Source organism: Ammospiza nelsoni, chromosome 6 (assembly GCF_027579445.1).
Source record: "Ammospiza nelsoni isolate bAmmNel1 chromosome 6, bAmmNel1.pri, whole genome shotgun sequence".
Lineage (NCBI taxonomy): Eukaryota > Metazoa > Chordata > Aves > Passeriformes > Passerellidae > Ammospiza > Ammospiza nelsoni.
The window spans coordinates 33,176,329-33,201,616 of record NC_080638.1 but is presented as its reverse complement, the minus strand read 5'-3'; the positions used below and the strand labels follow the sequence as shown (position 1 = coordinate 33,201,616).

At 40.0% G+C, this 25,288-nt stretch overlaps 1 protein-coding gene across 1 annotated transcript; it reads right to left on the bottom strand.

Moving 5' to 3' along the window:
* Positions 1–236: 236 nt before the first annotated feature.
* KATNBL1 (katanin regulatory subunit B1 like 1) lies at positions 237–18,809 on the bottom strand. The gene is made up of 10 exons (XM_059474158.1): positions 18,652–18,809; positions 10,636–10,763; positions 9,813–9,853; positions 9,170–9,449; positions 7,662–7,780; positions 7,424–7,474; positions 7,250–7,339; positions 6,607–6,696; positions 6,130–6,223; positions 237–4,678 (listed from the first exon to the last, which is right to left on the bottom strand). The coding sequence occupies exons 2-10, from the start codon at positions 10,747–10,749 to the stop codon at positions 4,646–4,648; spliced, it is 912 nt and encodes a 303-aa protein (XP_059330141.1). The 5' UTR covers positions 10,750–10,763; positions 18,652–18,809; the 3' UTR covers positions 237–4,645.
* Between the last annotated feature and the right edge of the window lie 6,479 nt (positions 18,810–25,288).

Below are 25,288 nucleotides of genomic sequence, written 5' to 3'. Positions count from 1 at the left end.
GATCTCATTTTACAGCAATGATCAGAAGCCACAATCTATACAGATATACTACAAAACTCCTGTCAGTACAGAAACAAAAACATTCTAGGTCTGCAATAGTTGAAGACTAGGTGGATTTTATCCCTTTAAGGGACAGTGCCACACCTCCTGCCTCCCTTATGGCAGGTTAGCATCTGAGTGAGTCCAGCTTAGTACTCAATGCAAAATCAAGAACAGAAACAATACTGCAGCTACAGTTATTTAGAATGAAAGCACTTTATTTTTTCCAACCAAGTTAAAAGTCAAACGTAGAGCTGTGAATGCACACTTCAATTCAGAGGTATTAACAAAATTTGTGTGAAAAGTTTTAAAGATGGAAATTCTTCACAGTTGCTTCAAACTGAATCATGTTAAATAGCTAGCCCTGTGTTTTGTCTAGAATTCTCATCTTCATCTCCTCACTTCTAACAAGACACACTCTTAGTATATTCAAAGTAGATGAGCAATAAATAACATCATTAAGTCCTAAAGAATGTATGTGGAAAGAGGGAGAAAAATAGTTGCATTTAGTTTCATTCTGAGACATAAAACAAGTTATTTAACTCATAGAATAAACATTAATTGTTTAAGGAAGGATAACACAAGCACTAACAACACAAGCATGCTCAATCTATTTTCTCTGTGAATCTTTATCTGTAGCCTACAATGATTACTGTGTGTAGGATGGCAGACTGAAGGCAAAAATTAGACTACACTGTCTGGCTTTTACCAAGGCTATTAAAAACTGCTTCATTTTTTTTCCTTCACTAATGCAACATCAGCTCAATACAAATCTCCTCTCAAGAGAATTGACTGCTTTCATGAACTTTAGCATTTGCATTGTGCAAAGCTGGAATAACTTCACACCAATACCATAATTTGCATGGTTTTGTATTCTGAAATAGTTGACTATGAACCACCAGTTTCACTTTGCACCAGAAAACTAGGCACAAATATAGCTGCAAATCTCCAGATGAAGACAGACATTCGGTCTTCTGTGGAACTGGAAGATCTGGCAAGATGAACTGGCAAAAGCAACCACTTGCTAGTCTAAAAAGTAAGCTTCACATAAGATACTTTCAAGTTTCCACACTAACAATGTCCACTCTTTTATGAAAAAACCCTCAAAAATCACAAATTAGCACTGTAGCATCCATCTTCAAAACCTTTATCTCTTCAATGCTAAATGCATAAAGATGTTTAGTGCCAAACTAGCCTACTTCAGATGCCAGAAAATGAAAATACAGCCTGTTTTATAACGCAGTGGGGCTGATGTCACTCAGCACAGGGCATGCGTACCTTGTCCTTTCCTACTCTCCCATCCCTCCTGCACCTCAAGTGTTAAAATTGCAGCCTCTGATAAAGCAACCTACAGGAGGGAAAAAAAATTATTTATGTCTCACTGTGGAGGGTAAGCTCTTGGAAGGCTGCTGCTATTTTTTTTTTTAATACCAGCAACAATCTGTAAGCATTATTAAGGAGTGCAGAACTGCAGTACCTGTATGATACAAGAGTAGAGGACTCTTTCCTGAGAAATAGGTATAGTTCCTTCAAAACAGAGACATACATAATCATTAAGACATGCTAACTTCTTCATACCCAGCTAATTAATGGCATAGCTTTTTCCACTCTTCAGCAAGCTATCAGCAATACCTCAACTTGGCCACTTCCATTTACAAAATACTAGACTTTTTTTCAGCCCTGCAGAAAGAGACAGTTTGCCAGAAGGATTCTTCAATTTCAGTTTAGAGGATGGGCAAATCCTGGGTCACACTTAAAAGTACTCCTTCAGCAAAACAGCCTCAAGTACTTTCAGGGGACACTGAGGCAAAAGACAACTGTTTTTCAAAGACATCAGTTTCACATCAAGGGGTATAATATGAAGAACAGCTATGTGGAAACATCCTTCATCCTCAGTACATACGTGCTTCTGCATCACAAGAACACACAGGAAAAGGATTAATTCTGTCTGGATCTTCTGACACATCCTAGAAATAGTATTTTTAGAAAGTATCACAAAGATTGTAATTTATGCATGGGATAGCTCATAAACTTAATTCTTAGATTCACTGAGACAACTATATGAATTTAGTGGTGTTACACAGCTGTCATTCCGACTTTGACCAGATATTATACATGCACATTCTGTAACAGTAAAACTGATTCCTAGCCATTTGAGAGCTAAAGAGAATGCAAGAAGCTGAGCCTGAATATTAGTGTGAAGAGTTTCAATGAAAAAAGAACACAATGGAAAAAATAATTTCATAATACAGACACCTGAACCCTGTTCTTACAGTCTAGTAGCTGCCTGAAAACAGTAAAAAATTCATTTAAAATAAGGCACAGATACTAATGACAATGTTTAATACTGTATTATTGATGCTGTCAAAATACAACTTTTGGCAGTTAAAAAGAATGTGTTATTTTATTAGGTATTCCTCAGAAATGATCCTCAAATCAATCTTACCTTGCCTCTAAAACAAAAGCACTATCCACAGTTAGGATTTGTTAACTCTATGGCCACACACAGAATTATGAGCCTATGTACCTAAATCTACATTTAAGCTAGGTTTTTAAACACTAGAGTATCCCTTTAATCAATTATAACTCTTCTTTCCTATATTATCAGAAATAAATGGCCATGAGTTACTTTGTCTATTAAAAAAAAAATAAAAATCTCAGTTTCCATAAACAGTAATCTCCTTGAGGAGTAATCTAAGAGTTTCAGCAATTGCCACTCAAATGATGAAACCAGACTTGGTTACTTTTACACTTAAGTGTTCAATGGTACAGTAAAGTAATACAAGAATGTCGTCATACTATAGTTCCTTTAGATATTTAATTGATGGTAAGAACATTTGAAAAGTCCTATCTCAAAACTCTTTTAGCGTGAAATATCTCTAATGATGCAAAACAATTCAAGCAAAAAGACTGGCTATGTGTATGTCTCCAAATTGTCCCACAAAGTTTGCAGTTTTGGGATGCCCCAGAAACTCTTTGTAACTGACTGCCCTAGGAAATGCAAAACCTTTGGTGGTTTACAGAACAGTCAAACAACTAAAAGCACCAAGTTCTCAGATTTCTAGCTGGCCTTCAGAAGTCAGCAACAATGATACATAAACTAATACAATACTAAGCAACAGGAGGCCTGAACTTATTGACAACTACAGGAGTTTAAAATTAATTAATCCGTAAAGCAAAAACCACTTGTGGCTATCAAAAGACTTTTCTCCTGCACGTCAATAAAAGTGCACATGCTTAATGCTAGGTATGAAAACAACACTTGCAAGTACTTATTTTTAAGGAAGTAGTCTATTTGGTCATACATGCTGTGCATGTACACTTTTAAGTGAAGAGCTGGCACTTTGTAAGTTTTAATTGAAAAAGCATACTTTCTAATCACAAAATTAAAAAAGGCAACAGCAAGCCTAAGATTAAGACTCCCTCAGAGCTATTAAGATATAGCTTTTAAATTAAAATAGAACAGCATATCAATATGACAGTAAAAGTTTATAGCTGTATCCTCAATGCTGTTGTTGGTATGACTTTGCCATCATTGATCAGGTTAGAACTTGATCAATTTCGCAGAAGTTCTTTGTCAGTTTCTTAAAGGAGGTAGTATAAAAAGGGTGTGATTTGAATAACATGGCCTCACCTGGCTGTAAACATTTCAAACAAGAGACACAAATATCTATGATAAAAAGTACGGTGGAAGAGATTATTCTAGAAATTGATTTTTAACTTGAAAAGAAAAAACAATAGATATATTTAATATATTTACTTATTTGCATGTAGTTTGAATGATACAGAACAAGATTACCGTGTTAGAAATCCACATACAATATAAAAACATTTGTTAGACATAAATTCACCGTTCTGCTGACATTTGCAATAACTGTTTACCCAAGCTTAACTTCAGGTATTTATAGTATTTTTCATACATGAATCTTGCTATATGTGCAATGTTTCATTAACTACACAATGTGAAACCCTGATTTTTGTAGTTTTTCATCACAATCTGAACATAATAGCTATTTGCATCTTAATACATTGGCTTTTTGAAACACTAGTAATTAAGGCATCTTTGCTGTATAGTTTCTCAATAGTGCAAACAAAAACTGTCTTTAATAATTTGATTAAAACATACAAGTAACTGAATAGCCCAAAGTTTTTTGTATTTTATGTAATTGGAAGATAATTGTGCATTTTGGAGTTCTCTTGTGAAAGAGACATTTAAAAGCTCTTAATGCTGATTGTTTTTGTTGGTTCCTTATATCTGGTTCTGCTGTCTTGTCTTCATGACAGTATAGTTCATCTTCTTTTATGGATGATGTTGTAAGGTACAGTAGCATTTAAAGGAATACCTAGGAACTGAGCAAATCCCAAATGCAGCAAAGGCATACAGTTTTCATAGTGCACTTTCACCTCATTGAAGTAAAAGTTGCTCCTACTAGACATTTTTCCACTTCAATGTGAAGTAGATTGTTAGAGTTTTGTTAGTGGTTTCATTAAACACCTTGACAGTTCAGTTCTCTTCTGCCAGTATTTCTCAAAAGGCTTTCAGCACATATTTCAGGGATACTTTAGGGACTGTTTCACCACATAAGCACACTGTTTCCCCATCATGTCAGTGTAGCTGCAATAAATAAGCATTTACATCCTAGAAGGAAAAAAAGGAGAAAGTGTTTGTCACTTTACTTATAGCTCCAACATCAACTCTATGTCTGAAGCAGGGCAACCTCAGGACCATAACACACAAATAATTATATTTGCCCAAATTTCAGAACCAGTTATCATCACGATTACTTTCAATTAATGTTTACAATGACATTTCTTTAAGTACTAAAAAGCCTGCCAGAAGAGTAGGATTAGTTTTCAAAGCTATCAATTTCATCTGTTATTCCTCTGCTCCCTGCATGAGCAGGAAAGATCATCATCATCATATGATCACATAGTTAAAACATGTTATGTATGACATTCCTTACCCAACCCCTCCAACATTCTTGGACTACTTTTGCTCTGACTTGCTCAGGTGACTTTGGTCACAATCTATCCTGATGCATTAAGACAGCAAATGAACAGAAAGGGAACCTGAACTCTAGAGAAACAAACTGACACTACCTATAGCTGCTATTCTGATCCAGCAAAAGAACTAGGCAGTCCACATAACACACTCTCATAGCTCAACCAAGTTGGGAGTTAGAACTCAGTTCTTCTGCATCCCTGTTGACTGAAATGCTGCAAGAATTTTGTAATTCTGGACAGCAGTCCCAGAAAAGAGTTTACTTGTTTGACACATCAAAGTGATCAATTCTGTAGCACAGAAATATAGATTCACCAAAACTCCTTCAGATATAAGTAAAAGATGCAATTTTTAAGTTCTTTTCAAGTTCACTCAAATCTTGCACACAACCAACCGTTTGCTGTAACTCCTTTCTCACTGTCCACCTTCACCATGTCCCTCCACCTGGAGATGTTTCTATCTAGTCTAACTTTTGGTGCCCAATCTCAGAAAGCCATGTATATAGAGATGAGCACAAACAGAAAAGTATGGATCTACCAGACACCCTCATTATGTAACTGATACCACAACCTAATGAAAAATGCAAGCAGGGATACGTCTCAGGCTCTTCTGCCCACCAGAAACTACCATTTTCTAAGCATTAGGTCAGCAATAAGCTTTAGAATTTAGCATGTTGTCACTTGCTCCTGCCACCTGATGTGCAAATGCCAATGATGTTCCCAGGCTAAGATTCTCCATTACACTTACTACAATGGCTACAACAGATCAAAGAGAAAACATCTGTCTCTTCCACAGTCTACCTACTCAACTGAGCCCTTTTTCATATCATTTTAAGGCTCATTACTATTAGATACTTTGTTATTAAGGAGATGCTTAAGCATAATTATAATTTTAATTCACAGAACTATCATAGGGAAACAACTCCAGACTTCTGTAAAAACCATGCAATACACTTGAGCATTAGCAGTAACGAAAGTAAAAGTGTTTCTGTCCAACCACAGTTTAGCATAAGTAAAACAGGAGGAATACCAGAAGTGATACAATCATGTTTATTACTGAACACAACCAGAACTGGAACCAAAACTTACCTTAGCTATATTACCAGTATATCCTGGAACCAGAGTAAGGTGATTCTCCTGTTCCCACAAAATACTTAACTGTTGTTTTAAAATATGAATGTTTCTGAAAGAGAATGAACATCACTTTATAACCCAGGTAGTATATTTCAGTAGTCTCTTTTATTAAAATGAATTATTAATACTGCATATAGACTTAGCCTATACAATAGGTATTGCCACAACAGCTGAAAAATTTTGATTCAACTTCTACAGCATTTGTATAATCCCTGATATGACTACATCCTACAGGTATTAAAACAGTAGCAAAAAAAAAAGAAAAACAAAACCAGTGACTTAACTATCCTTAAAATACTTGTAAGCTTTAACTTTAAAATTGTAAGTGTGCCTTTTGTAGGCAAGATGTGCTCCTACTGATCAAAATTAGAACAGATTGAGATGAAATCGACTACAGAAACACATTTAAGTATGTCCCAACACTATACTCACCCATCTTCTGCCTTTTCTGTATGTGCAGATAGTTCTGACCACCATCTTTTAATGACAGCCTGAAGCCAGTTTAAACCCACTATCACGTATCTGTAACAACACATTTTACACATTATGCATTTCCCTCTCCCTGAAGATTATCTACAAGCCAGATAAATAAAGCTTGAGATAACTTTGTAAGCAATTGAGAAAGCAACACATTTTCTATTCTGGAAGGAAAGAATCTAGACAAATTGGTAAATTTAAATTCTTGTTTACACTTGCAATTTCTAAGTGGTAGTCTGAAGTTCTTGTTGAAAAAGTATAAGAAAACTCTGCCTTGATTATATGTTATAAAGCATACTAAAACCTCAGTGCTAATCTTTTTTAATATTTAGGATAAATAAATCTGCATAAGGGCAAAGCCAGTCCTCTCCCCCAAGTGCCTAACATTGCAGAAAAGAATTTCTGCACTGCTGTTTTGTTAGAGGAGAAAGCTCTGGAATGGAAGCTTTCGTCCAAACCTTTCTCATTTCCTGAGAAAGGCAGAGCTGGAGAAGGGGCAGAGGGAACAAGAGTCAGAGGATTAAAAACCATTGATTTCCAGGGCTCTGCACAGCCAGGAAGTAATAATGTTTCAAAAACATCCCAAGCTGATACTTACTCTTCGTATTTGCTTTTAAGCAGAGATTTCACTAAGGGCAAAAGATCTACACAGCAGCCAACTGAAACATATGGTTTTTCTTCCTGTAAACTTAAAAACAAGATGTTTCAGAAGTGTTTGAACTTCAGTGTGGTCATAAGCAGGTTCTAATTCCCCACTTTTTTCTGTTTGTACCTGTTTGTAAGCACAGGAAGGCAGTCTACTACTACTCCAAGATCCTGTATCCTAGAAACAGTAAGAATAAAATCAGAAGTGTTACTTGTAGATCCTACTACTAGTAGTAGAAGCATACGCTTCCACTATGATTTAAACAGTGTAACTAAGTCATAACATTTACAGAACTGCTACAAATACTGTGGCATATTTGAGATTGCTGTCATTTTAAGGATATAAAAGAAGAGACTTATTTTACCTCACTAAGTAGGCTACCAGTTCACTTATACTTCTCCTTCTCCAAAAGGTTAAAGCTACATTCAGTCTCAGATTCCTGCTGAAAAGAACTTGAGCCATAGTTTCATGGTCCTGAGAAACCTGCACATTTTTAAAAATATAAAAAGTTGCCACAAGTTTAGCAGACAGTGATAAAACAATAAGCTACTCAAAAATAATCTGGTATACTCTACCTGTATGTTGATGAGTCTGTTTTAGAAATTTATCTAAGAATAGACTTAAACCCATAAATTTCCCTTATGGGTCACAAAAATATCACCTACTTTACACGAAAGCTGCAAGAATAAGGTTTGTACCTCTTTACCAGGTAAGACAGGTATCTAATACTTAAAATGAGCATCCATGTGCATCAACCTATAATTCTCACCAACTCTGAGAGCTTTTTACTTAGATTATTATTAATTTTGACACAATTTAGACACAAGTAATTGCATGTATTATTCCAAACTCCAACAGAAAAGGTTCATTTCTGAAAAAGCCTGTTCTCTGAATGAAGTTCAGGCATTTTAATTAATTAGATCTTGGACTGGAATGAACACTGCAGAGCCACACACATCTCTCAAACCAGTGAAACAGTCATTTGTGACCAGAGGCCAGTGATCTGCTCCTTAGCTTCTCAGAAAATGAATCTTTCCATTTTCATTTCTTTACCCACCTTTCTGCAGCCTCTTTATTGTAGCTATTCTGCTCTTTTCTTGAAACCACCAAATTAAACAGTGCAGAAGTGCTGCAGACTTGCACCTTCAGCCCAGCAGCTTCTCAGGGCTCTCCCTCCGAGGAGCACACATTGACAGCACTGTGACAAGGCAGCAGCATGGTGGGTGACAGTTTCTGATCTTACCTTCCCTGCCGTGCCTCACCTTAAACGCCTGCAAGCCCCAAGGAGTAACAAAAATCTATTGTGACAGAAATGCAAACTTCAACATTAAGGGCCTTAAATGGCCTTCACTGTCACAAAATCCATTTAATTGAAATATCTGACCTTTTAGACAGTTTCAGAAGCCCTACAAGCATCGTCTAGGTTTCCTCAACCCCAACAAGAAATAAAGCTCATACAAACACTTAAGTTAGTTCTGCACAAAGTTGATACTGCTGTTGAAAATTGTTGTAATCTACCTCACCAATGATTATTCTCATCGATATACTAACATTTTTACACTTCTATAAACACACACGTGGACACCTGTCCTGCCAGTTCATGAAACCTATGCAGGTCAAAACAACATTCTCCTTTGGTGCTGGCACCATTTTAATCCAGTCAAGTCCGGCAGATCTGAGCTTCTGACCTGATACAAATATGAAGAAAAGTGGCAGGACTATTACTATTGACAACTCCATCACCATAAATGGACAGACTGTAAATCACAAGACCTGCTATCTGCGGAATTGAAGGAAATTATTCTAAAGAAAGAAACTTTCACAGCTAATTACAACAAACACTTTTGTAAACTGGAGTTTCTTCAAACCTACCTCGGAAAAAAATGCACTGTATTTGGATGAGGGGCCTTCTGTTTGAGACGAGCCAGAGTCGCTAGAATTCAGCAAGTGTGTCCGACTGTTGTGAAGTTTTGCTGGCAGATTCCCTGCACAAGCCAGTTCATTTTCTTTATTTGCCATGTCACGGCCCCTAGATTTAGGGCACAGTTTCTTTCTGTAACAAGGCTTTGGAGTATAACAATGAACTTTCCTTTTACAATATACCACTTTGAAAAGAGAGAGGGGACTGGCCACCGTTTTTCCAACCGTTACTCTGCAATAATAAAGCCCTATTTTAGTGAAGGTTGATCCAAACCAAATCAATTGCATTATTACGTATATATATATAATTATGAATTCAGCATTCAGATTTCATGTTGTTGAAAACATTTTTCCCCCAATACATATCCTACTGACACTAGGGTTATTGGAAGTCATGCCACAAATATTATTCTGTTTTTAGTAATGCAGAGACTCGCTGTTATGGAAGAAAACACAAGAACAAAGAACTGTCTTTAAAATTAAGACCCATCATCCATTTGTGTTTGCTTTGATGTTGTAATCAATTTCAACTGTGATTTTCTCCCTACCTCTGTCACACTTTAAACTCAGATATCACACAGCACAGCCCTCCTACCTGTTTGTGTATGAAGCCAGCTGTTTTGGAGATTTCTTACCCTGGGAGAAAGGAAATAAGAGATAAAAAGCTGTATTACTATAAAGGGTCAAACACTCCCATGTATACTACTTAGCATTAATGGTAACATTTAGATTGCGCCATCAGCAGGAGAATGTTATGACCTTTTTTTGGTAACACTGGTCATAAAATATTAGTTTTAATAGAAAATTTTAATAAACAGAAGATATTGATATCTTCACCACTGTTTGAAGAGGTCTTACAGTAAGTTTGCCTCTCCAGCGCTTCCTCTGTACCTCACTGTCTCACTCTTCAGTCAGTAACACAGGTAAGAAATTTCAAAAATTACTTTTGAATAGCAAGAATCCAGTGAAAATCTACGTGCTACCAACGTGCTAGTGAAGCTGTATAATTATACAACGATCTAGTTCAATGAATGGGTTTCACCTACTCCACCTCTCACTTGTGCCATGCAGCTCTCTTGGCAAGAAAGAACTTCTTCATGACAGAATTCCTGTATTGAAACATTTTTTGGCTAGACTGCAGAAAAGCACACATGAGTAAGACTGTATCAATCAGTACCTACTGCTCATATGGACGATACAATGCACTGATCTGTGCAGCTGCTGCCTGGATCTATTACACAGTTTTCATAATATAACTGCTATAGAAACAATTCAAAGTTCTATTGCACATCTAAATATCAAATGTTTAGTAGTGCTGTGCTTCTAGATTTAGACTGCTCAGAACTATAAACTTGTTTAAATCATCAATTTTCTCAGAGGACATAAAACAACTCAACAAGCAACACAAAACAGCTTACCTCCTTCATGATCTTTTTAGTGGAAGAAGAGATTCTTTTTCTGGGGAGATCAATGGGATGACCTTCAATAAGCAAAACTTTCTGGTTTTTAACATTGTGAGCTTCAGATGCCATAATCTCTCAAATCCCTGTTCTCAAGGGAAAGATATTTAGTTGTATTTTCTAAAACATTCTGTCAGATTTCTTCAAACACAGCTAGCAACACTAGAATTCAACTATTTCCAAGATCTTCCATCCTAGATATAACCCAAGACATCATCCTTTAGTGCATATTACCTGGAGGCCTTATTATTAACACTATGGAATTTCAAAATCCCTATTTAGCTTTCAAGAAAGAGGAAACAAAACAAAAATCACCCCAAGAAACCAAGGCAGAGATTCTGTTTTCACACCAGTTTCTACACCTGCACTGAGGGGTGCCATACAAACAAGAATTCAAGTAAAGAATAGGACAATTTATGAAATTCTTTCCTTGCACTATGAATTTCATCTGCCACCTAGAGAAAAATAATTGGTTTCACATTTGTTTCCAAGTACGAAAGGCAGCCAAAAAACTGATTCTTGTTTTTTAGGAAGAAAGCAAGCTTTATCAAAATAATGAAGGTTTAAAAAAAAAGTGAAAGATCTTCCCCTTAGTTTATTGGCAAATGTACATCCTCCCTCCCCACCCATTTCTGTCAATGCAGTGCTTTGGCCATTTTTCATACTAAACCTCACAACTTTATTTTATGGCTAAAGTCCTTTGTCTTGAATTATGCAAGTATTTTTATAAGAATCAACACCAAGACTGGGACAGCTGTACATACACGTGATTTTGCATGTTTCATGTTTTGTAAGCAATCAGAAGATCCATAGCTTGAGACTAGGTTCACTTACTACATCATCATAGAGGCACTATTCTTGAAGTGTTTTAGCAAGACATCCTATGCTATTTTTAAAAGACAACCATTTGCTGCAATATTACTGCTTTTTCCCCCTAAAAGGTACAACTGTGGTCTCAACATGAGTGCTCCCATCTCTCCCCTCAATCTTTAGCAGCAGCCCTATTCTCTTTACTCTATGTAGCAGATTTACCTCACATTAAGAACTCTGGCATTTAAAAGACTAAGACACTGAGCACTGAATAAGCCAGATGGGAAACAGCTTATTGGCCATGAAGATCCATGCAGTAGCTAAAGGCCATCAAATGAAACAAGCAGGTGGCAGGCCAAAACAAGACAGATGCTATATTCAGGCACATTAAAATCCCTCTCTTAGGGCACAGTGGAAAAAAAAAATTCTTCAAATATTCTGGAATTTTTTGGAATTGGATCAGTACTAAAGAATTTCACTTGAGATGTCTCTCAAAAATGGAATATTTACTGACAGAATCCCTTACTCTGTAAAATGGGAACATAGAGCCCTCAGACTACAGCAAGAACTTCAAATGGCAGCATTAATTAGGGCAATATCTTTAACAGCTGGTGGCCAATATTTTTCCAGATGCAAGTCTGGCTTAAGACTGGTTCATTAACTTAATTTTTTCACACTATGAGACAGTGATGAAGAGTGATCACTTTGTTAGTTCTCCACAATTCCTAGTTCTTCCACACAGGTCTGTAAATTTTTCCCTGAAGTTTAGAAAAAACCTCACATAAACAACCACCTTTTCCTCTGCCTATCAGACTGGTTTAAACCATTACTTGGACTCAAAATGGGCTGTATATTAAAATTTGCACTTGGATCACAACACAAAGGCATATGCTGAACAACTGGACTTTTGAAGAAAAACGGAACAATCCTAAAATCCAAACAAATCCATCCATTTATTCCAGCCAGTGATGAAGAGGACTTGGAAAAAGTCTTGGCTTTTTTTTCTTCTATCCACTGTTTGAGAATAACACTGAAGGGAAAGCAATAAACTGAAATATTAGGGGGGGGGGGGCAATCTCCCACCACCAGAGTTAAAACCCACAGCCACCTCATCAGATGCTAAAAACCCCTGATCTCTGTTGCTGAAGGAAAATTTTTGTGATTATTCCCATAACACATTATCAGCTTACAATTCCTCAGGCCTAACAGTGACTGTTCCTTATTTTTCCTTGTTTAACAAATGATCTCAACCTACCCTCATCTTTCACACTAAGCAGTACATGAGAATCTGATCACCAAAATAAATGACAGCACTATATAACTAGAATACTTTTTGCTTAAAAGAAGTGTAAAATATTAGAAGGCTAGAAAAAATGTCTTACCAAGGAAATTCAACCAGCTTATCTGTTTTTAATACCGGGCTCTAAAGAGCATCTAACATCTCAAAATACCTGAACTGGAGCTATCTGAACTGGAGAGAGAGGACTCTGGATGGAAGGAAGTTCCTTACAAAGGTTGCATGTCACCAGGAGAAAAATTAAGAGAATTTTACACTCTAACAAATCTGATATAAGAATATATTGTTCCCCAGCCTCCCAATTGAAACAACAGAACTATTAATTCTTTCCTTAAAGACAGGTAAAATAAATTCAAAAGGTCAAGAGATTATCAGATATAAAGGAACATTTGATGAAGCAAAGTAAAATCCTCGTGTATGACTTCACTGTCCAACAGTTTAAAGGGGTTTCAATAGTTTAACCTGTTGAGGGTCTCAGATTATGCAGAAGTAGCAGTGAACATTTAAGCAGTAATGAAACAGCTGTGTTTTTAGCTCCCTTGGAGCTGACAAAATACCTAAAGAAAACACGTGGAAAACACTGTCAATATTTAAAGAGCCTCAAGGAAGACCCAGACTGACATCCCTGTTGCACTAATTAGTAAACAATGTAATCAAGAACAGACTTAGTGGACACAAACAAGTAACATAATGGGAAAGATTCAGCCTGGCTGTCACTAAGGCAACAGCCTGGGGAAGAGAAGGCTCCAGGGTGACCTCACTGTGGCCTTCCAGTACCTGAAGGGGCTACAGAGAGCTGGGGAGGGACTTCTTACCAGGGCATTTGTGATAGCCCAAAGGGGGTAACAGCTTCAGACTAAAACAGGGCAGGTTTAGATTGGATATTAGGACAAAATTCTTTACTGAGAGGGTGTTGAGGCACTGGAACACATTTCCTAGAGAAGCTGTTGATGCCTTGTCCCCGAAAGTGTTCAAGGCCAAGTCAGATGGGGCTATGAGCAGCCTGGCCTAGTGGAAGGTGTCCTTCCTCCCCACAGCAGGGAAATTGGAACTAGAAAATCTTTAAGGTCTGTTCTAACCCAAATTATATTATGATTCTGTGAAGTCTTGCTCTGCAAAATTAATGGAATTTATTAAGAATATGGGGTAGTACAACATGGATAAAGGGCAACTAAATGATAGAGTCTATTTGAATTTCCAAGTCCCTCACTTAAATCTTGAGGAAACTAAGCAACCAAGTGAAAAAAAGGGAAAGCTCTTGCATGCACAAGTATCTCAGGAACAGCTATAAATTGCCTAAGCAGTTTCCACACTGCAGAAAATCACCTCCAGATCCCTGGGGGAAACCTGCATTGGTTGATGCTGTTCAATATATTAATAAATTACGTCACAAAAGGGGATGAAGACTGTTGACAATACAAAGTGATAGCTGTGAAGATAAGGGCTAACTGAAGAACTGGAGAAGGACTGTGATGTACAAGAAGCAAAAGCAATACTTATAGATCAATATAAAGCAAAGCCTATGTATCTGCAGGCAGGAGAAAATTCTGGGTTCCTTTTGGAATCACAGCCTCTGAGCCAGTAACTGCCACCCACAACAACGTCTGGATGTAGGACAGCTTACCTTAGATCAATGGGACTGTTTAGCACTCCATGTGGATCAGCAAATAGAAAAATAAACAGAACACTATTGTGACAGTGTACAGAACGCATTTGTGCCTGTATTTCATATACTGAGAGAAGGGTTAGTTAAACTTTCTTTAAAAAAAAACTAATGAACCCTAAAAAGTCAAAAAGATTTCTGAGTAAAGTAGAAAACAGCTCAGACAAAAGAAGTTAAAAATACATGGAATATCTTTCATATAATCAACAACTGATTAGATCAGCCTCTTCAGTCTGGGGAAGAGGCTACTTATAGCCATCAGGGGAAATAAGACAAAGGCCTACAAAATGAATGGCTTGGAGAAGCTGCATAGAGATTGTGCCCTCTCTTGCCCAATGTAAAAAAAAGGGTCAAAAGACAATAGGTGAAGATCTGATCAAAACAAATAATGTTAAGCTGTGTGCAAATTATAATCAACCTGAGCTTGCCACAGGATGTTGTGGATCCAAATGTTTTATATGGGTTCTAGGACAGAGTGTGCAAATGCATTTAAAAAAAATATATATACTGAAAATGAATAAATTCAGATACGCAACCCATATAGTCCAAACAGAGCAGAACACAAGCAGAAGAATCTGGTATACACAAACCTAACAGTGCTATAATAAACTCAGTCACCATCCTAGGAAACCAGCTTTGAAAGGCTTAGTAACACCTAGGAAAATGCTGGCTGGCCAGCAATTAAATAGATGAATGCTACAGGATGAAAGGCACTTTACATGGCTCTTCACAACTTTGATTTCCTTTTTGCAGTCAGATATCATCTAGGGATAGCTAATTAGATACTACAGTCCCCTGTAATTTTGGGATATATACAGAGGGTTCTTAAACTGGCCTTAGATACTAATTCATACAGTCAAACAATCTATACCTTAATGTCTTTAATTTCTGACTTTTCCCTTGTGATTGAGCACAGCTAGTTTTATTTGATCAGACAATCTGCTATACAATCTCAATGAGGCCAATGCATTTCCCTCACTTAGTTTTTTAAATTAAACTAAGGAGAGAATGCATGCCCCTTCAGCTCTGCCTTGGTCCACCGTACAATCCTAAACTGTTTTACAAGCTAACAAGGCAGACTGCAGATCTGAACAGAGATGTATGATTTCATTAGGATGACAGAATCCAATTCCATCCATTTCCCCTATACAGTGGGTGATTTCTCACAGCAGACAACAATCTTCCCTTCTGCCCCTTTTACTCTCGTCAATCTTCAGTAAGCAGAAGGACTACAGTAATAGCAGCCATGTCTCCCGAGACAAAGCTGGTTGGTCCCCACAGACAGTACCTGTGCAAAGTTTTCCTGACGGTTCTACAGGTATTTTCTATCTCTGATCTCTCCCAGATGCAATAAAACTCTTCAGGTCATACCAGAATTAGGCAAAGACAGCCAGCACTAACAGGCTTTCAAGTGCACATCTGTTGAAGGCAAGTATTAACAACTCTGCCACTCCCTCCCATGTCCCAAGTTCTGGGCACAGTCCCCTGAGAAGGACAAACTCTTCTTGGCACATTACATAATCTATGTGCATATTAACATAATATTGTTTTTTTACAGAACACAGGCTGGCATACTTTGCATGGCAGCAAGGAAAATGTAAAATAATTAGATCTCTTAAGCCATCAGCAATACCTTTCAAAACACACACTCTTCCATCCTATTCCTTGTCCAAATTCTTAATAGCCAATTCTTCCTGCAGCATTCCATGTGCACCAGCCATGGTAAATATTCCTGTAATTCTCCTCCACCTCACAGTAACCCAACTGCGAGTTCAAGGATGACAATATTAAACTCAGATGAAAAACTTAATTAATCATTATCCCAAGGAGGAGAGCACATGCTTTGAAAGCATTCCAAACAGGTATGCATCAGAGAAGCAGTAATGGTCAACTCATTTCACCGGCAATTATCAGAGCTACAATGGTCACAAGTAACTTCCAAGGATGGTTATTTCAAATTTACTTCCAAAAATAAATTAGCACTATCTTATGACGTAGAAGTGATTTGTTAAGCTCGGCATAACTTCATTGTATTTTAGCTCCAATAAATGTTACAAAATCCATGTGTCTTTCTTTTAGAAGGCTTCCACATCCTTTGCATATGAAACAGTTTGGTTTTTGCAAATTTCTTTTTTAGCAATTGAAAATTGAGTTTTCTTAAAAAGAGGAAGTCGAGTTCAAGATTTTAAGGAGTATGTTAATGCAAAATTTTTCTGCAAAATTAAAAAGAGTGTTATATGCCAGCAGAACAGCTTTTTAATGTGCTACACTTGTCAGGGCATTTGTTCCAGTTTAAAGTTTCCTATATTGATAAAGACTACAGGAATTTCTCTATATTTGCAACAAATGAAAATACCATTTGAGCAACTAGTTATGGTAAATTAGCTTATACCTAAGATTTAAGCTCATTTTCCTCTTACATAGGGAATTTGTATGAGGCCCACTGTCATAATGAACCTCCAAAAACAACCACATGTGACAGCTCCTCCAAGTTTAGTGAGGAGGAACCCAGGTGTGCATTAGCTCCCCTTGTGGAGACAGCCTGGGAGTCTAATAACTGAACCTTATTTACATTTTCTACAAAAAAAAAGTCAAACTCAGTTTTCTGCTTCTGGAGGCACCATTGACAGGTTTGTTAAGCTGCCATAAAGTAACAGCAGTTGTCAGTGGTGAAGTCCTTTCTGAAGTCATCTTTCACGAACGAAAATATATTTCTACCTGTTGATTTTCACTTATGAACACTCTGGGGACAATAAATTTGAAAAGGTTTTATAACTAAGAGGTGTTATAAAATAAATAGATTTCCACAATATCGAAGCTTCCACATTAGTGTTTTACACGGCTCTTTAAGAAACTACCCATGAAATTAAAAACAGCAATTTCTTTTACCATTTGCTGCTCAACCCAAAGAATTAAAAAAAAAAAACTGGAACAAGAATTTTGAAATCAAACCCAGAGACAGACATACTGGCAAACCCCTCAAGCTCCAAACTTGATGGAGGCTAAGGAAGTACTCACTACACGCCCCCCCGGCTGGACAGTCTGTGGTTACACAACTTTCACATGGCTTTTTATGCTACCCTCAAATACACTTCTATTATTGATGGTAGTCTATTTACAGCATTTAAAAAATCTTCTTCTTCATTCTTAGTCAAGCTTCTTACCCTAGGAACAACATGCAGTAAAAGTAGGCAAGTGAATATATATAGACAAGGCCGTAAGAATACATGCATATCAGCATACTGCCATTTACTTCCTAATACATATATATAAGCTACCTTAATAATAACATTTTTAATATAATGATATTCTGATTTTCAAAGTTTAGGGGTTCAAATCAATTCTAATTTTAGTTCCAGAACATATTCTTTCCAATCAGCAAGGCAAAAGAGGCACAAACCTGCCTTCTGTTATGTTTTAATTCTACTAAACGTGGGTAACTACATATTTTTAATTAGTTCCCTGATTACAGTCAGAGAATAAGAGGAAGAAAAAAACAGGAGAACAGGAAAAGTAAAAATGATGTTCCAAGAAAAGATGGAGGAAAGCTGCTTCTAAGCCAACGGACTTAACCTTGCTCCAAAGCAAAGCATGTTACAAAAACAGAAACAAAAGACTTCCAAGACCACCGCCTAAACTCTCTATCCTTAAAAGAGCTCTCTATTCAAAATGTCTTTACTTTAAATCTGCATGTCAAATCATCCAGCCCAACACTGAAGAAAATAATTTGAAGCCTTTTGAACGAAGTCATTAATACAGGATCTGATCTTCAAGCACTTAAGGCCCCCCCTCACCCCCCTCCTTGCCCCTGGAATCTGTCACACCCAAGAAATTAAATCCGTCAGCAGGCCTCACACCCAGCTTGCTGTCCTCCTCCCTTTCGGCAGCACCAGAGCCTGCCCCGCTCTCCTGGCACGTATCCGCCAGCACACGCGCCTGCTTCGTGCCGAGCCTGCTGGCACCATTTCAGAGAGGAACCCAAGCGCCACAGCCCGCTCTCCGGGGGCGGCGGGCACCGCACACGGCAGGGCCGGGGCGCCGGGCGAGGCCGCCGGCCAGCGGCACGGAGCGATCCGCGCCCGCGCACCGCCCGCGGCCCCGCCGCGCGCCCGGCGCGACATCGCGGAGCCGCGCCCAGTCCCGGCGGGGCAGAGCGCGGCCCCGCTGCGCTCCCCGCGGCCGCGGCGGCTCCCGCGCCACTCACCCGCTGCTCATGTTCGGGGCCGGGCCGGGCGGGCGGAGCGGCGGGAGCGCTACTGCCGGGGCCCGGCGCCCGGAGCCTGCGCCATTCAAACGCCGCCGCGGTGCACGCCGGGTCGCGCGCGCCGCGCCACGCCCCGCCGCGCGCGCCGCGCGGCACCGCAGCGCCCTCTGCCGGCCGCGGCCTCGCGCCACGCCCCGCCCAGCGCCCGCGCGCCCGCCCTGCCTGCGTCACTGCGCGCCCGCGCGGCCTCGGGGGCGGGGCTGCGCAGCCGTGAGGGAGCCGGGAATGCCGGGTGATCCCAGTGATGGAGCAGCAGGGAGGGAACCGGGAATGCCGGGTGATCCCAGTGATGGAGCAGCAGGGAGGGAACCGGGAATGCCGGGTGATCCCAGTGATGGAGCAGCAGGGAGGGAACCGGGAATGCCGGGTGATCCCAGTGATGGAGCAGCAGGGAGGGAACCGGGAATGCCGGGTGATCCCAGTGATGGAGCAGCAGGGAGGGAACCGGGAATGCCGGGTGATCCCAGTGATGGAGCAGCAGGGAGGGAACCGGGAATGCCGGGTGATCCCAGTGATGGAGCAGCAGGGAGGGAACCGGGAATGCCGGGTGATCCCAGTGATGGAGCAGCAGGGAGGGAACCGGGAATGCCGGGTGATCCCAGTGATGGAGCAGCCGGGAGGGAACCGGGAATGCCGGGTGATCCCAGTGATGGAGCTCGGAGCCCGCGCTCTCCGCCTGTGTGCCGGCCGCCAGTGCCGAGCCGCGGTCAGCAGTGTGCCATGCTCAGACTGGCTGAGAAATTCACGGTAGCTCCACGCTCTGCTGCATTATCACAGAAACACAGAATAAGCTGAGTTGGAAGGGCCGCACAGGGATGACCAAGTCTGACTCCTGCATGGCACCAGTCCAAGTCCAGCTCCTGGTCCTCCAGGAGTTGCCAGGGCACTGCTGACTCAAATTCAACTTTCCATCAGCCAGGACCCCCAACTTCCTTTCCATGTCAGTGTTTCCCAGGCTCTCATTTCCCAGTCTGTCCATCATACAGGGTTGCCCATCCCAGGTGCAGAATCCAGCACTTTCCTTTGTTGAATTTCATGTGGTTGGTGATTGCTGAGTTGCTGAATTTGTTGAGGTCTCTCTGTAGGGCCTCCAGGCCTTTGAAGGAGTCAACAGCTCCTCCCACATTTGTACTGTCTGTAAATTTGTTTAGTATCACTTCCAGTCCTGTGCCCAGCTCATTGATGATGTTGCCAAGCACAGGGATGAGGGTGGAGCCTTGAGAACCACACTAGTGACAGGTCACCAGTCTGGTGTCACACCCTTCACCATAACCCTTTGCACCTGACCTGGGAGCCAGTTGCTCACCCATCACATGATGTGTTTGTCCAGCTGTGTGCTGGACAATTTATCCAGAAAGATACTATGAGGAAAAGTATTGAAAACTTTGCTAATTATAACCAGTAAGGCCTTTCTGTCCTGGCTCTTGTGTGGGAGCAAACATAGGACATGCTCTTTGCTGGAGGTGGTATCCTTATTTCATTGATGGGCTCCTCAAAGAGAGTGACACTACTTTTCCGTAGGAAGGAAAGCACATAGCCCCAGTTTCAGGTGCAGATGGAAGGCTGCCAAGGGAGGTAATAAACAGTATTTCACTGTCATCATTTCCTTTACATCCAAAACACCCTGGTGATTAGCAATGCATTCTTACTTCCAGTATGAATTTATTCATGTCCTGCTTATTCTTCTAGTACCAATATTGCCCTGTAGTTTGCTGCAAGAGAATAACATAAGAGAGTAATTTGATCCTCTCCATGATTTCATTTCACTCCCCTAAGAGTCTTGGTCTCCCACTGCAGGATAGATAACCATTCTGTTTGCTCAAATCATCCTAAAGTCACTTTTACCTATGTTTTCGCAGATGTTGCAGTTTCTACCCTGTGTGCATAGTGCTTAATATATGCATGGTTTTATCCATCTGACCATCCAGGTACATATGCTCACTAAGGGTTTTTAAAACAATATTTTCTTTGAGTTATGAGTGCTGATGGAAACTTTTTCAAAGGAAACAGGTGATTCTGCTTTAGAGAGTAGGACAATTAGCAGATAATGTACACTAAAGAAATGTTTGGGCTTTCCAGACCTTCCTGGTGAACTCTGTTAGGAGCACATAGTTACATACCAAATGGTTTTTAGATTATTGCCAGCTAAATACAGTTAAGTTCCATGTGGATGCCAGACAGTGACAGAAATGGCAGCAGTGCTCCTTGTGTGATGTGGTCTTATGTTTAGTTTAAAGGGCAGCACAACTGGTTTGTCCAGTCAGGGTGCCAAACATAATAATAGTTTTATTACTGGCCCCGTTATTAAAGAGCTCTTCTGAAAAGAAGCTGTTCTGCAAGTCCACAAAGGGGTCAAATTTTGTAATGAAAATATAATTTCTGTCAATGGCCCAGCTGTGTTTTCAGAAGCACACAAGCTGTACTCTGGCTACTCAGCAATGCCCAGGGACCATTCTAGCTACTGATACTGACAGGTTCATTATGGATATCCTACAGGTCAGCTGTAGTAATTTCCATTAAAAATTCCCACTTCTTTTATGTATTTTTCTTTGATTCTGTTTTTGATAAGCATACTTTCAGTTGTTTTAAATTACTATCTGGACCTTGAAAAACAGTTCCCTTAGATAAACATTCTTATACCCTTTCTGAATATATTCCTTAGCCTATTTTCCTTTAACTTACTTTTTTCTCCTGTCTTTTCCAAGTTAAAGGAAAAAAAAATCAGACTTTCCTGTATTAACTGCAAGGTACTGTGAATACTCTTTTTTGAAACTTTCTTTTCCAATTCCATGTTCATTTTCATGTTTTTCTTTTTTTGTTGTTGTTTTGTTTTTGTTTTGGGGGTTTTTGTTTGGTTTTAGGTTTTGTTTGTTTTTTTGTTTTGTTTTTGGTTTTTGTTTTTTTTTTTTTTTTTAATTAAACAGTTAAGGAGCTTTTAAATATTTAATTTCTTTTTGCCATTATATATTTTTAAGGAAAATAATTACACATGAGGGATTCCAGTTTGTGTAGTCTACCTTAGAACAATGTTTTTTACTACTTACTGGGATGCTAAGTGTGATGTGCCAGGACGGCTATGGACAAAAGATGAGTAATTTTAGTTGTTAGAAACATGACTGTAAATGGATTAAGCAGGTTATCATGAGTAAAGCTAACCAAGAACTTTTATACATACACAGTGCACACATTTCTGTAGCTGCCCTGAGTGAAGCTGTGTGAAACATGAAGCGAGGAATGCGTACTAAGATAGCAGCAAGGAGCTATGCTTGCCCATTCCCCTCTCTCATGGGCAGCTCTTTTACAGTTACTTCCATGGCTCCCCTGGAAATGAGATCTTTGTACATGGCTTGACAGATCTGAACAGTCCAGTCTTCCAGATGGGTAAAGGAGTCTTAACTAGATGTCCTGGTAATTATGGTAATTATAGTGGCACAGGATTTTATAAGGTCATGATGTGTAATCTGAATCGTGTTTTTCTGCAGGAGTGAAAGAATATAGATCCAAATATATCCAAGTCTAACACAGAAATGTACATTTATTTACATTTAAAAATAACCTACTATCTCCTTCCTCTCGTGTTCTCACATTTTCCACATTTATACTGGTACTTAATTAATTTGCATTTTTAAAGAATTCCAGTGATTACATCTGGATATAGAGAAGCTCAGAAATTCTGTAAGTTTCCCTTGCAGTTATCTTGAACTCCAAATTAAATGTTTTATGTCATCTTCACAAATGTAAAAGTAGCTTATCCAGCAATTTATAGTGTAAACTAGAAATTTTGATAGCAATTGTGGATGCAATACAGAAATCTATTGTGTACAAATTAAAAGCTCAAATGTGCAGCAGAGCAAAGTACTTGTGCAGAGGGCAAAGAAAATGGGGATGACAGGATGAATAAATTCACTTAAACTAGTTCTTCTGTTCTGAGCTGATTAAGGTGTTCTGAATGTCTAAGGTTAATGCCAATAATGTGATTCTTTTCCTGGAACCTGCAAAAGGGAATTGCATAATGTTTTTTTTCTTTTTTTACGATGCCTACTCCATTTATTTCCAGTTGCATTTCTCACAAACAGAGTACTGGGATTTTCTACTTTTCCTGATATTTTTTCTGCAATAAACTTTTCCTTCCAGACATTGCATAAGTATTCGAATTGATGCTGTAATTTTACCAGCCTGGCATCTTTTTCATTCCTCCTTAGGCAGAATCTAAAGTCAATAAAATGCACTGACATTTATGGCTCTTCTCCCAGATCTGCCCAGTAGATGCCTGGGCTGTGCAGTGGATGTGGATGGGATATTTGAGGGGGTGGTAGTTACTCCAAGACTATTAGCTGTTTAATCTTCAGCCTGCAGGTTGGAGACAGGATGGCTCAGGCAATTGGTAATGGGATAAAGCTTTTCACCTCTGAATTGCCAACTCTGGGCCAGATTAGTAGAACAGGATATTTCCACCATCTGGCGTCTGGTCACTGACCCACATGAGGGAAAGCAGTAGCCACCCCTGCTACTGGTGAAGAGCTTTACAATGAATGCCCCCTCACATACTGTGTGAGAACCACTGCACCACAAACAGCTCCAAAGCTGGACTAAAAATCCCTCTAGGAACTTGATAACCAGGACTCAGCACACTGACAGGAGTGGGGGAAAATTTGCCAGCATGAGCTGTTGGGGGATGCTGTTTCACTGCGATTATTCACTTTAGAGAAAGCTAGTTTTTTAGACAGCAAGCTGCTGATGAATCTTGGCTGAAAATAACAACAGCTTGTAAGAAGAGTAACTTGATTTTTCTGTTACGCAGAAAAGCTGAACTTCAAAAGGCAAATATCCACCAATAATATTTCTTGTTGGAATATGATGTCAATATCAAATAGGATGAAAAGGATGGTCTATTCCAACGTATAGAGTTTTTGCAATCTAAGATAGCTTAGCAGATTTAACGCATAAAGAATTATGCATCCCTGTGTCATACTGGAGTTATTTGTAACTAAGCACTTCTGGACACTGCATCCATTTCCTATCTTAGATATAAGGCCAGGTGTAATTATAGGATCTGTGAACTGGCCTGGTGTCTGAATTTCTGAAGTTTTCTGAAGCAATATTCTGTCTGAATCAAGAAATCCAAGTTAAATAGTACTTGAGAGAGAAAAAAAGCCCTCATACTGTAATATTAAAAACAGTTCTTATATTAAAACTTGTTATTTTATTTAAATATGGAAATAATAAAGTAATGCTAACCAGTTTAGGGCTTTGCCCAATGTTCCTGAAGCAAAACTAGGCTTCTAGGGTGATCACTGCGAGAAACAGGACGCCTAGGCCTTAATAAAGCGATTTAAGAAAATGTACGAAGAATCCAGTGTCTGATTTGCCGGGCTGCTAACAGGATTTAGTTTTGTTAGCCGCCAGGCGTGTCGCTGTCAGTTCCCGCAGTTCCAGGCGGGCGCACCGGCGCTGTGCTCCCTCCCGGCCCAGCAGCCACGGCGGGCCGGCCCAGCAGCGATACCGCTCCCGGCCCAGCAGCAACGGCTCTCCCGGCCCAGCAGCGATACCGCTCCCGGGCCAGCAGCGATGCCGCTCCCGGCCCAGCAGCAACGGCTCTCCCGGCCCAGCAGCAACGGCTCTCCCGGGCCAGCAGCAACGGCGCTCCCAGCCCAGCAGCGATACCGCTCCCGGCCCAGCAGCAACGGCTCTCCCGGCCCAGCAGCGATACCGCTCCCGGGCCAGCAGCGATACCGCTCCCGGCCCAGCAGCGATACCGCTCCCGGCCCAGCAGCAACGGCTCTCCCGGCCCAGCAGCGACAGCGCTCCCAGCCCAGCAGCGATACCGCTCCCGGGCCAGCAGCCACGGCGGGCCGGCCCAGCAGCAATGGCGGGCTGTCGTCCCGCCGCCGCCCGGCAGGGGGCGCGCCCGCGCTGGCCGCCCCCGCCCCGCCTGGCCCGGAGCCGTCATTTCTCAGAGCTGTTTCCAAAGGTGATTCGTCAAACAGTGCTCGCTTTGCACGGCTTTGCTGAAAGTACCATTACCTTGCATTTGTGAGTGACTGTTTCATAAAACACCCCAGCCTTTTTATGTCTACTGTTATGGTTATCTTCTCGTTTTATTCATCATGACCTATGGAGTGCTTGGGCATCATAACCCTTGAATAATTTTTCTTATCCACAACATTCAAAAAACAAACCCTGAATGAATTCTCACTATTAACAGTTTGCAGCAAGGGAAGTAGGCTTTTAAAATAAACAAGCTTGTCTTTGTATAATGTTGTAACTTAGGGTAGCATAAGGTAAAGACTGGAATTCTTTTTTGTGTGTGTATGGCAAGAATTTTCAGATTTCAGTAACAGACTGTAGTGGCTGTGATCTCGCCTATGGTTTGTACTCCAGGATTTCACTTTCACAGAAGCCATGGAATACATTCTGGGGTAAAAGAAGTTGGCTGAGACATCTCACCTCAAATACATGCTTTTTCTGTTATGTCTTCAATCTCAGAAACATACAGCTCTTTTGGAAAGAATCCTTGTCTCTGCAGACTTAGCTAATGACTAACAAACAAATACAGCAAAATCATGTTGCATGCAAT

Excerpts from the sequence above, each read along its gene's own strand:
- KATNBL1 (XM_059474158.1), bottom strand. The coding sequence starts at position 10,749 with ATGGCATCTGAAGCTCACAATGTTAAAAACCAGAAAGTTTTGCTTATT. Across the intron at positions 9,854-10,635 it reads CTAAAAAGATCATGAAGGAG|GGTAAGAAATCTCCAAAACA; the intron begins GTAAGCTGTTTT and ends CCTTTCTCCCAG. Across the intron at positions 9,450-9,812 it reads CTGGCTTCATACACAAACAG|AGTAACGGTTGGAAAAACGG; the intron begins GTAGGAGGGCTG and ends TTATTATTGCAG.